The sequence below is a fragment of the Bombus vancouverensis genome, chromosome 1 (genome assembly GCF_051014615.1).
Source record: "Bombus vancouverensis nearcticus chromosome 1, iyBomVanc1_principal, whole genome shotgun sequence".
Classification (NCBI taxonomy): domain Eukaryota; kingdom Metazoa; phylum Arthropoda; class Insecta; order Hymenoptera; family Apidae; genus Bombus; species Bombus vancouverensis.
The window spans coordinates 15,400,787-15,412,972 of NC_134911.1; the positions used below are offsets into that span (position 1 = coordinate 15,400,787).

The following is a 12,186-nucleotide window of genomic DNA, read 5'->3' on the forward strand; positions in this document are numbered from 1 at the left end:
ATATAGGATACGGTAGTTTGCTACAGATAAGATCACAAAAAATTATACGGCCCAGGTGTAACATATTTATTGCTCTAATTGCAACGTAGTAGTAAGGTAACATTTTAACTTGGATACTCAACAAGGGAGCCAGTTCAGGAAGGACTGTAACGCGTTTCATAACGACAGCTGCACTCCCAGGGATATAAATAATGCAAATGGTTGAAAAGATCGTGGTAATCAAATGCGCAATTATAAACGTACCACGGGATGATTTTGTTTTAACACGTTGACTGCCACGCGTGTTTTCAAGGAAATCTCCGTCAGGCCACGCGTACAGCAGTACCAAGCGTTCTCTGCTAGGTGCTCCCATCGATATTTTAGTAATGCGAATCACTCAAGTGGTGGTCTCAAGAATGATCTTTCGTTTCATTTGTTCGCAACATTAAAACCAGTAGCTGTTGTTGAATATAATGAAGGAAAGTGTGGTATAGATTACTCCGACCAAATGGTTTCTTATGCCACCACGATTAGAAAAGGAATCAAATGGTACAGAAAACTTGGTATTCAATTCTTTCTGGGAATTTTTGTTGTAAACGCTTTGACGGTTTACAAAATTGCAACAAGAAAAAAGATAAATATTAGAATATTTAGACAATTATTAGTTGCAAAATTATTAGGGTTGTCTGAAAATACAAAAAAGAATCAAGGATCAAGCGAAACATTAATTTTCGTCTTCTCGAATATCATTTAAAACAGCCTGCATATTTTTCATCATAAAAGAATCTCATTTACCCAAAAGAAAATAAAATTTTCAAAGTTTGATGCCAAATAAAAATTCCAACGCCGAAAAATAAATAAACTGGTTGATATCTCGACACGGCACGTCACGTGAAAAGCATTCCATAGAGGTCCAATAGTTCTCCACGTTGAATACAACTGCGTTTCCAACCCGACACGAAGTTCCCTCATATCGCCACGTAATAATGGTGTCAGACAGATCTGATCTGACGGATCACATCCGCGAAACCGGCCGATTTCGCTGGTACCGCGATCGAGCTGTCGCTCGTCACCGACTTCCACCGTCCCAGATCTCTCGTTCACGATTCATTTTTACAGGACAACGACATCCAACGGCATGGTCGTCGACGTGCTTGTACACGGTCACAGAGGTAATGAGAATTGTTGCACTTCCACCGCGCGATTGTCATCCAGGACGGCACAAAGTTGAGGTGCCGCGAGATACGAAATACATTCTGTCGTTGGAAATTGAAAGGAGGACGAACATTTCGGAAAAATAATTCAATTTAAGCCGTGGTATGTTTTTAGTAATTTTCTAGACGTTATTCCTTTGAATCATTCTCGGCTTAATCGTGTGTTTGTATCGTTGAACAATTTCTTAAGTTCCTTCTCGTCTCGTCTCTTTTATGCTAAAATTTTTCTTAAAACATTGAAATATTTTTTATTTATTGAAACAAGAACAAGATTACGGCATAAAAAGATGGAAACATAGTAAGATTAAAACGTGTCTGAAAATAGAAGCATAAGAAGTAATTCTGTTAGTTAGCCTGCTTGCAGTAGATTGTACCGTTTATGGTCAGACAAGAATATTTTACTGGCTATAACCAGACGTGTTTTTTACTACTGATTCTTGCATTTCTATCGTATTTTTGATCACGTAATTGATCTGTAGAAGCAAATATTATTACGCGAACTTTGATACAAAGCAAAATTTACTATTACGTACTTAGATAGAAAATCTTCTACTTAAATGATTACAATTTGTAATAACATTAAAATTACTGTAGCCACAAAACAATACAAACATCATAGAACATCGAAACAATATTTTCTCTAAAAATAGAGATCCTGAGGCTCTTTTACCGGAAGTTATACGTTCCTGGGTTCTCTTATCAGATCCATCTATGGGTATAAAGCAGCTAGTACGAACGTATACCCATTCAAATGACCAACGAGTATCGCGCAACGATGGTGAAACTACGTGTATCTCCTGTATTAATATTGTTCGCAATTTGCGGTGTCAACTTGGTGGAACCATTAGTAAAGGAAAGCTTGTCCACATTTTTAGGGTCCTTGGCGGGCGTTAAACAGTACCTTTCTCCTTAATTGATTTATTTACGTCGATTCATTTGAATATCGCTAGTAAATAGGCATATATATGTATATTTATAATTATTGTCGCAGAGTGAGGATTCCGGAATTGTTAAACCAATTGTGCAATGAATCGCAAGGCTCAGATACAGTTCGTCGAGATGCGTGTTACGGATGCTTCTTCCGGGCCTCTAGTCAAACCGTTGGATATCCTTTATTGGTGGCAATGTCTAATTGTGCTTATATTTATCTCAATAATACCGATTATGGTCACTGTCAACAGTACTTGAGCGTAAGTTTTTGAACGTAGCTTTATTTAGAGCGTAAAATTGATTAAACTTCTTGTACCTTTGTAATAGAACGCTACTGGTACAGCAAATTCAAGAACGAATCCTACGACGATATACTGCACGTTCCTCGAGTGCGTTCGACAAGTGAACAAGGATAATTTAGTGAGTAGATCGTTCAATTTCACCCTTGAGATGCTTTAGAATTTCTTTGCATGCTTTTGTACAGTAAACAATAAGACAACTGCACCTGGCTACTTCGGTTCGATAATTTATAAATTCTATTACTGCACATAAAAATATAAAAAGAAGCAATTGTAAACAGGAAGCACGAATCAAACTGAGAACGTCACCAAGCTTCAAGATGATTTCCAGACGAGTGCCATTATTTTATTTACAATTATACAAGAAATTATCGAAAGCTGTTTGCGTCATCCGAGAACAGAATTCAGATTCGAACACCGTGAGGCCTGGAGCGGAACCTATCGATCCGAGACAGCAAAAAATTAAATCACAAAAATTTATTATTTCAGAGCAATCAAATTGTACATAGAAACCTATAGTGAAAATTTTGTACATATCATCCGACTTTTCAAAACGTCTACACAACGAAATCTAGTAAGTAGACGTATCCAATTCTGTACATATGCGTATTACAATTTCATAATACGTGCTTCCGCTTTATACAAGGATTGCATTCGGCTTTAAAGACCACTGCTGTAAATATAGCAACGCTTCAATTTCAATCCATGAAGAAGTCAAATTTTTCGCCAAAAAATTTGCAAAGAGACTTCGTTATCGCGAGAAATTGATCTCTAACAGATAATCGTTCAACCACAAACGTTCTGCACAGCTCAGAGAATGCGTCGGCGAAGCCATACGAATGTTCCCCAATTTCAACCTCACAGATGTCAAACTAGCTCAATTATACGTGAATACCACTGCGTGTGTGCTGGCGAAAACTCGTTGCTCTCAAATGAACCCAATAACAGGGGAATTTCAAGAAGACGATCTCGCTAATAAGCTGCATATACCTACGGTCAATGCGTTGCTGGTCAACACGGATTACAACATGAACATCGTGCAGCTGCCATTTCATTCCACTTCTATCGACCTTTGCGCGAAATATAGGAACTACGAACAAGCCAGCTGGTCAAACGTCGTGTGCTGATCGAAAATTGTTCACCTAGCATGCTCCAGAAACTTGGTGCTACCGTGACCAATTTTAATTTACGATTAAAGAAATTTACCACGAACATTGTAATCCAATTCGATTGATAGAAACGAATAAAACGATAAAATAAATTTATATAGAAATAAAGAAATCATTCTGTTAGTATGTAAATCGCAGCTAACTATTTTCATAATTTATTAGCATGAACTTAGAGCGAGCAAAGTATGTATGTGACTGGCTAAAAGAGCCTTCTTGTGACGTTCGATCCAAGAATAGCTGCAAAAGAAAGGCTTCCTTGTTAAGAGTTTTATGGCTGACTTGGTCAAGTCTATAATTAGCATTTTCTGGAAGCCGGTCGTTTAATTTTTGCCTTTAAGTAATCATCCTTGAAACCAGTTCACTGTCAGAATTAATCACGCCTATGACGAAACCGACACAGCTCGCCATACATCTCGACCAACGTCTCGTGTCAAGGAATTTTTCTGACGACTTTAACGATTTCTACTTAGGCTTGTCGATAAACTGGATCGAAGCTAGATTTAAGTATCGGTTACCACGGTGCCATACACAACGGACACAGAACGGTCCGATGCAATTTCCATTTTATGAGTTAAGTTAATAACAGTTACACAGCGAGCCGCGATGACACGGAAAGATAGAGTATAATAGAGATTGAAAATGACACGAGTCATCTAAGTGCAAATCGTGGCAAACCGTGGCGGTTGTGAATCATCGCTTAAAACAACCGTCTAACAGGAATGCATAAATCTATCATCAACGATCTTGTATCCCCGTAAATTCCTTTCCTCTTTTTCTGCCGTAAGAAAAGCTCGACGGTGATTCTTGATGATTTCTGTCGCAAAGCCATTTCCATTAGCTTTCATCATCGATTATTATAGAACACCGATGAAACATACAAGGAACCGTGTCAATCGTAGAAAATTGTCTGCACAAATACACTTGACAAATATTATAGACAATTTTTGCGAATTAGAAATATTTTGAATTTTATTTCAAATTTTACCAATATAATCATTACAGTCGAGTCTCGTAACAGTGATAATAAAATTTCAAAACGTTTCGTATAACACACATAATACATTCATAAAAGGTACCTACAAGTGTTTGAATACTTTTGTGAATCTGTGTAGCTTCGTCCGTCGTTACGATTTCAGTCAACGGTCGTGCAAATTCGCAAACACGCCGGAGCAACGTTTCTCCAGGTTGTCGTCGAGTCTTTATTTACCTTTTCGCCAAAAGTGGCGGACCAGACGAAAGAGAGGTGCACTAGGCGAGCAAAAAATTCGAAAAAAGATTTTTCTCTTCGTTCGAATGAGCACCGACGAAGTTGTGGGTGTAGAGATTTAAAGCAAGCAGGAGCAACCGAATCGTCGCAACGAAAAATAGACACTTTCGAACAAATGTCGCTATCTTTCTGGTATCATGGCTAATGTAATCTCGAGAGAGTCGTAATAGCAACGAAAGAATGTACGAATAGCGGCGTAAATGGGCAAACGTATCCCAGCCGATTCATCGGCGCCGAGTACCAGATACGAACGCTAAAAGAACGTTTACGATATTACTTATCCCGTAAAGTGATCGTAACGAAGCGGCCAATAAACAACCTTACGACAAATTATATAGTAAAAGAACGAGAAACGACTATGTAAACTCGGATATATCCGCTAGACTTGCACGAGCCAAGTTATCGCGGTTAAAGTTTTTTAAAGGTTTCCTACAATAGGTTCGATTTTTGCCAGAAGCATTCGTCAGAATTTGCATCCATTATCATCGTAGTATAACACGCAAAAAGAATATTCCTGCGTTATAAAATTCTCCTAAAAAAACAATCCTAATAATATTTCAATAGATTTGGACAGAGTAATCGACTGAATGAAACCGATATTTTGCAAACAGCGTCATTCACCGACAACGTTTAGCTCGTAGCGATATTTACATTTCCGTGCGCGACAGCCGCGTTATACTCGCCAACAAATATCCGGATATTCGACGGTAATCGGATATTAAAGAATCCGGGTATCATCGTCGGCTCAAAGGAAAGGGCTTAAAAGGAACAGCGCACGGACGTTTCCCTATCGCTTCTGTTTGCCAAGGTGAAACTCTCTGGTTAATTCTTTCGAGACAGGGAGAACACAGGGAGGACACAGTCGGAGAAATCGAGGGATCGATTCCGCGACATCGGTGTGCACTCATGTACTTATAAAAAGGGACGAGCAAAACGACGCCAAAAGAACGAGCAATGTGGAGAAGGAGGTGTGGTGGATGGAGAACGAAGAAAAGAAGCGACGAAGATGAAGGGAAGATCGGTCCATTGCACAGAAGCGACGCTCCACTTAGCATCTTCCTCGAAATAATTTGAAATATGCAAATACCATGGGTGCACACGCGCTCGCGTGTCGGCACACGGGTCTAGCCGTGTGCGTGCGCTGTACCGCGGCCGTATTTGTGCACTCTGTGTGTATCACGAAAGAGAAGAGACCAAGATGCGAGGGAGAAGACAACGTATATTCCAGTGGCTTACGGTTCAGTTCTCTCGAAGCCAATCTAACTTAACATGCAGATGCAGTACGTGGAATCGTAGAGGCGACAGAGAGAGATTTCTGCTGAAGAGTTGTTGTCTGTCTCTCTATGAGTCATTCGTGGCGATAGTACCTTTTCCGTATGATCATTCACCGTTACTGCCTTTAATGTCTTCGCGATTCGAAGGGTTCTTTTAAGACAGGACGTGATTTTAATGAATAAACCATTCGACCGCCGACACGGACACGGATCGATAAAAATTACACGAACGAATCCTCGAGCCAGATCGTCGACTCGTGTTACTAGAGAAAGTAAAACGACCGGATCTTATTACGGAAAAATAAAAGAAAAATAAAGAAAAAGAAAAAGGAAGAAGCTGGCCGCTTTCCTCCCTGGAAAGGAACAAGACATATCATCCGATATTTCGCGAAATTCCTGAGCAGCAGCAATCGATCCCGACACGAGGCGAACTCGCGGAAGTGCATCGTTGATTAAATTTACAAGACCGTGAGGTTCTACAGCCATAAGTAATATAATCTGATCTTGTAAAGAGGTCGGGGCTGACTACCCTCGCTGGATTCAGAAACACACTTGATACGTGCTGGCTTGATAAAGCGTGTACCTTCGAAATTAAAGAATCCTTTCTCATCCATCTTGCGCTTACCATGAAATTTCAAACCAGCTCTGATACGGAAACTTTAACATTCAACAAAAATCTTGTTATTTCTCAAATGTTGGATCAGTGGAATTATATTAAAAGCTTCGTTTCTTGCGTTTCTGCCTTTTAAAATTTGTATTTTCTTTACGATCGGAGAGATGAAACGCGTTACGAAGCAAGAAAGATCCCATAAGTTTCCGTACGGATACTGTAGCAATCTTTTCGGTATATTCTGGCTAAACCATTTTACAGACTGTTGCTGTACACACGCGGACAAGGAAACGTGACTCTCGTTTACGAGCGCAGTTCCAGCAGATTATAAATTTATATTGAGTCGTAAACTCTTTCGCGCAAGCTTTAACAAAGTGTCTATTTAATAAACAGGGGTTACTTTCCACGGTTGACCGGTAGAAATTCCATGCGCCGCATCCGCCGCCACGTAGAATATTCATTTTGGAAAGGTACACCAATAAACTGTACAAATAGCAATTCCATTACACGAACAAAGCTCTAACATCATCAGCTAAAACCTCGCCGCGTAAGTACATTTCTCATCAGTCACACAAGATTAAGTTTGCGTGCGACGCGGAGGTTGCTGCACCTACGCACCAGGAAGCCCGAGCATCGTTTCTTCCGCTGTTTCTGAAGATTATCTCAGACGATAGCATAACGGATGACCGTTCTATGAAATATCAACACCAAAAGAAACAATCATACGCGTTAAGATCTCTAAACTCAGGGATCTCCAAAAGAACTGTTTATATCAAAATGGCAATTATCTCGTATCAATTAATATCTTTCGAGGCAATCGTAGGACTAATTGAATGGCTAAACTACGTTTATCCTAAATTCTACATAACATCAAATCCTACCTATAAAGGTGTCATTACCATCCTTTGTTATAATATGTAATCCTTTGTTTCTCAAACATGCAACTGCTACGAACGTAACAATTTCGTTTATTATTTAAGATAACAAAGATACTTCGAGCGAACAAAGTTGACAAGACACCGTATATAATAAAATTTTTGCTCCAAAAAAGGAACGAAGGTTCCAAGCTCAAAGAAATTGTCACGATCTTGCAATTTTCTCATTGCGCGTTAAAAGTCCCATTGCAAGAGTAGTAGCGCCACCGCCACCCATTGCTATTTACTTTAAACTTCCGAATGCTGGAGCTTCCGGGCTACTCGAAACCAAGTACACGCGTGGTAAACAAACTGGATCGGTTTACAGGGCAAAGCGAGGAAGAGCGTGAAGCAAGAAGAGGGCAGCGCGCCGCGTCGCGTCGTTTGCGCGTGAATCATGCGGGTTGCGATCGGCGTATGTTGCGCAAGCAACGAGAGCTTCATCGCGGGCTGCGGAGGCGTTGCATAAAGCGTGCCGCGGCGCTGAGCCGCGCGACGGCCGGCGGAAAACAAAAACAAGGAGACGAGTCAGCGCGTGGACACGTCATCGAGGCGCGGCACACGCGAAACCAGGACACGCTGCGTGCCTCTCTCGCCGTGATTCCATCTGGCCCGGTTTCTTACACCATCCTGGACATTCTCTCATCCTTAACGAGAACGCCATTGCCGTCAACCGTTCATGAAACGGGAAACGATGCCTGCAAAGTTGCATTTAAGCTTCAGCACGTGGTGGTAGTCGTTCTTGATTTTTGTATTACAATCGTAAGATCCAAAAGGTTGTAACGTATTTCGATAGATCATGATATGAAAGATACTGGATGAATGAAGGTACAGAATACGAACAAGCCAATGCTCAGATGTACGAAATCGTAGCTGAGCCTTCGATATCCGAACTATTATGGAGCATACTAAGAGCCTCTCAGAAGGCGAATTGATCAACTTTGCTTTCGATGTTTAGCTTGGATTATGGCTAAATTATTTACGTAATAAACGATGGTCTTTATCGTGTGAAACATAGAATTCAGAATGAAACCAAACGCCTTAGAGTTATGTAATTACGGTAACTGCAACTCCTAACATCGAGTACTACCTATAATCTAATGATACCAGTAGAGAATTAATTAATCGACCACGAGTCTAGTGCTCCTTTCTTGGGATCAAGAGAAGACAAAATTAAGGAGTGTGTCAAGGATACGAAAAACAGTATAAGCTTGATACGGTAATATTCTTGTTGCAAATATCCAACGTATCGAGTAATTCCAAGGCATTCGGAGTCAGTGAAATCGAAGATTTCATCTCTTGTCCCTACGTTTAAGTTGTCGTGTCACTGAATGTACATGCGTTGCAAAGAAGAAAACGGAGTATTTATTACAGAAACAGCGGTAAAATCAATTATTAACACGAAACAGAAGGAACGGTACCGTGTGGCATGCATAAGCTGATGGAAACGCTGGTTTCCAACGCTGCGGTTCAACCTCTTTAGTCATGCCCCATGTGTTGCATGTAATACTGTTACATATCAGCATGGTGTCTAAAGAACAGTTGTACGTCGCTGCATGACACACCGTGTCACAAAAACTGTCCCGCGGCGAACGCGTTTGCATTAAAACAGCATGCAACATTTTCGAAATTCCACGCTTACGCCATGCGTGTACGTAACGCGTAGTCCTTAAACTTTCTCTCAATGAATTTCTTCGATTAACACAACAACCCACGTGCGAATCTTTCCTTCGCAACCGGTTCAAGTTGTTATTGACCAAGATTTCGGATCAAAGGTCGAAATAGAGACAGTCGACTTGGAGCCACCCAGATTGCGAACAGCGTTTTGTTCTGTTTGGTTTGGCTATCGAAGAATTTTATTCCGATCATATACAGTGGCGAGCCAATGCAGTCGAGCGACTTTACGGTGCTGCGTTCTTGCTGCGTCACGCGTTTTCCTTTGTTGTTTTCACAATTAAAAACGACGAAGCGAGAACGCAGTGTGAAAAAGTCGCTCGTCTACACGGGGCCGAAAAAAGCTTAAAAGTATCACTCGATATTTGTATATTAGTAATTCTTGTAATAATCGTGTTTTACCACGTTAGCAACAGTCATGTGCCGAGACACGCAAACCACATTAGAGAACAAAGTGATCAACTTTATCGAGATTAGTGGTTCGATTTCTGAAAAAATTAAATACCGATACGAAAATCAAGAAATTTTCAGAAAACTCAATCGATCAAGTTGATTTCAACACGACTTACATCTGTCTGTTGTTCTTGCTAAATACGTTGAAAGACATCTCTTTACGAAACCTCTTATCTACGGAATTGAACGATTTTTTGTCCTCCGTTAGAAAAATTTTAATAAATTTAGCTCGATTCGACGAGTAACATTTGTTTGCTCGCGTATCGTATATTCGGAGAATAAACAAGTGTAAACCCAACGATATTTTGTCACGAGCCAAGGATTGACGCGTATTTAGGAACTGTTCGAAATACATAGCAACGAGTAGCATGCGAACGCGAGCGTACGGCTATTGTGACGTTTGGGAAACATGCAACGTGACTACAAAGTACTACACAATGCGCCATCCGGCAAAAACGATATAACGACACGGCATACTGTGTACGCATATTTCCACGTGATTCACGCGACGTTTTTGCTGTATTTTATTTGAACCGTACCGCGGGGTCTTGTCGAGCGCTCTCTCTCTCTCTCTCTTCTTCCTCTCCCTTTCACTCTTTTTGTATTCCATTCCGTTTGTCCACATTCCGTTTCACGTTTTGTTTAATCCACCATTTAATTAATACGCCCGCTTCACCCCCCCCCCCGCCGATCGATCGTGTTTATCGTCCTAGAAGGAATCAATTTCTTCTGAACAGTCTCCACTGTTTTACGCTCGATTGTTACGAACGAGTATTACGCAGAGAACCGAGTGAATAATTCCAGGAAAAATGAGACTTGAAGGACCGAACTCGAGGATACTTAATTGGAAGTACTTAACGACGTACTCGCTTGTACTGTGCGAATCGTTAAGAAATCTTTGTTGTTGAATTAGCAGTATCGCCTAGAAACCCTACGAGCCTATTTTTTAATGATAAAACCCTATTTTTCTCTAATAATTATAACGAAACGCACTTAAAATTTGAAATCTTTAATTTCCAACCTTCTGTTTGAAATTTGAAAACCGACCTGTATCTGAACCTTTGAATTTCAATCTCGATACGAATCTCCCGACATCCCTACATTTTTACGATACGATCAATCGTCGATTCAAATATACTTTACGGTAAAACTTTTGCAAGCCGAGACTTTTGTTTCGAAAAGAAAATGGTTACGAATGTTTGTAAATTTATTCATACATTGGCCTCCTTCTCTTTTCCACCTTTCGTCAATAGTGGATATAACGGTTTATCGTACGAGGATTCGTATAATTTCGAACTATCGATTTTGACGACAGCAATCACGAGGAAAGCAGCTCTGTCTATCGAAATGATGTCACGCTGGAAGCTGGCGTTTCCTCACTGACTCTGCTATTCCGAGCACGATGATACTTACGAAATACCGACTAGTGTACGTAATAACGCGCGGTAAGAAGAGGATCACGCTTGTCACACGCATTTATATCGGTTGAATTCGCGGTCAAACGATGATCCCCAAGGATCACACGTGCCGCACGCAACTCGCCAACTCGTTAACCTTTACCTTTACCTTCCCTTCGTGCCTTCAACACGCGCCAGCGATTAACACATTTGTATTGCACTTTTAATGCAGTTCGTCTCATTGATAAATAATCGTACTTGTGTTTTTTTACCCTGAATAATAATAATAAATAACACTTTAAGAAAGATATCTTGCTCCCAGTAGCTAACTTCGACTAATTTTAATGGCAAAATCAGGTGTATTCCCTGAAATCAAAATATCTTGCTTCCAGTAGCTAACTTCGACTAATTTTAATGGTAAAATCAGGTGTATTCCCTGAAATCAAAATATCTTGCTTCCAGTAGCTAACTTCGACTAATTTTAATCGTAAAATCAGGTGTATTCCCTGAAATCAAAATATCTTGCTTCCAGTAGCTAACTTCGACTAATTTTAATGGTAAAATCAGGTGTATTCCCTGAAATCAAAATATCTTGCTTCCAGTAGCTAACTTCGACTAATTTTAACGGTAAAATCAGGTGTATTCCCTGAAATCAAAATATCTTGCTTCCAGTAGCTAACTTCGACTAATTTTAATGGTAAAATCAGGTGTATTCCCTGAAATCAAAATATCTTGCTTCCAGTAGCTAACTTCGACTAATTTTAATGGTAAAATCAGGTGTATTCCCTGAAATCAAAATATCTTGCTTCCAGTAGCTAACTTCGACTAATTTTAATCGTAAAATCAGGTGTATTCCCTGAAATCAAAATATCTTGCTTCCAGTAGCTAACTTCGACTAATTTTAATGGTAAAATCAGGTGTATTCCCTGAAATCAAAATATCTTGCTTCCAGTAGCTAACTTCGACTAATTTTAATGGTAAAATCAGGTGTATTCCCTGAAATCAA

At 40.0% G+C, this 12,186-nt stretch overlaps 2 protein-coding genes across 4 annotated transcripts in view; one reads left to right on the forward strand and one right to left on the reverse strand.

The window, feature by feature from the left end:
• Positions 1-12,186, reverse strand: part of Pdk1 (Phosphoinositide-dependent kinase 1) — a 407,695-nt gene that overhangs the window by 388,422 nt on the left and 7,087 nt on the right. The gene's annotated exons all lie outside the window — the stretch shown is intronic.
• Positions 1,945-3,703, forward strand: LOC117153637 (uncharacterized). 3 transcript variants are annotated; one of them, XR_013058346.1, is made up of 5 exons: positions 1,945-2,090; positions 2,185-2,383; positions 2,451-2,543; positions 2,704-2,996; positions 3,069-3,343. XR_013058346.1 is itself a non-coding variant. In XM_033327859.2 (4 exons), the coding sequence occupies exons 1-4, from the start codon at positions 1,945-1,947 to the stop codon at positions 3,547-3,549; spliced, it is 756 nt and encodes a 251-aa protein (XP_033183750.2). In that variant the 3' UTR covers positions 3,550-3,703. The 3 variants fall into 3 exon arrangements, 1 of the variants encoding a protein (XP_033183750.2); XR_004463643.2 differs by having other exon boundaries at positions 3,232-3,340; XM_033327859.2 differs by lacking the exon at positions 2,704-2,996 and having other exon boundaries at positions 3,232-3,703.

What these genes read in the sequence shown, in the direction of transcription:
- LOC117153637 (XM_033327859.2), top strand. Translation starts at nt 1,945, where the DNA reads ATGACCAACGAGTATCGCGCAACGATGGTGAAACTACGTGTATCTCCT. An exon ending in TCCTTGGCGGGCGTTAAACA is followed by an intron (nt 2,091 to 2,184) that starts GTACCTTTCTCC and finishes TTATTGTCGCAG; the next exon opens with AGTGAGGATTCCGGAATTGT. An exon ending in ACTGTCAACAGTACTTGAGC is followed by an intron (nt 2,384 to 2,450) that starts GTAAGTTTTTGA and finishes CCTTTGTAATAG; the next exon opens with AACGCTACTGGTACAGCAAA.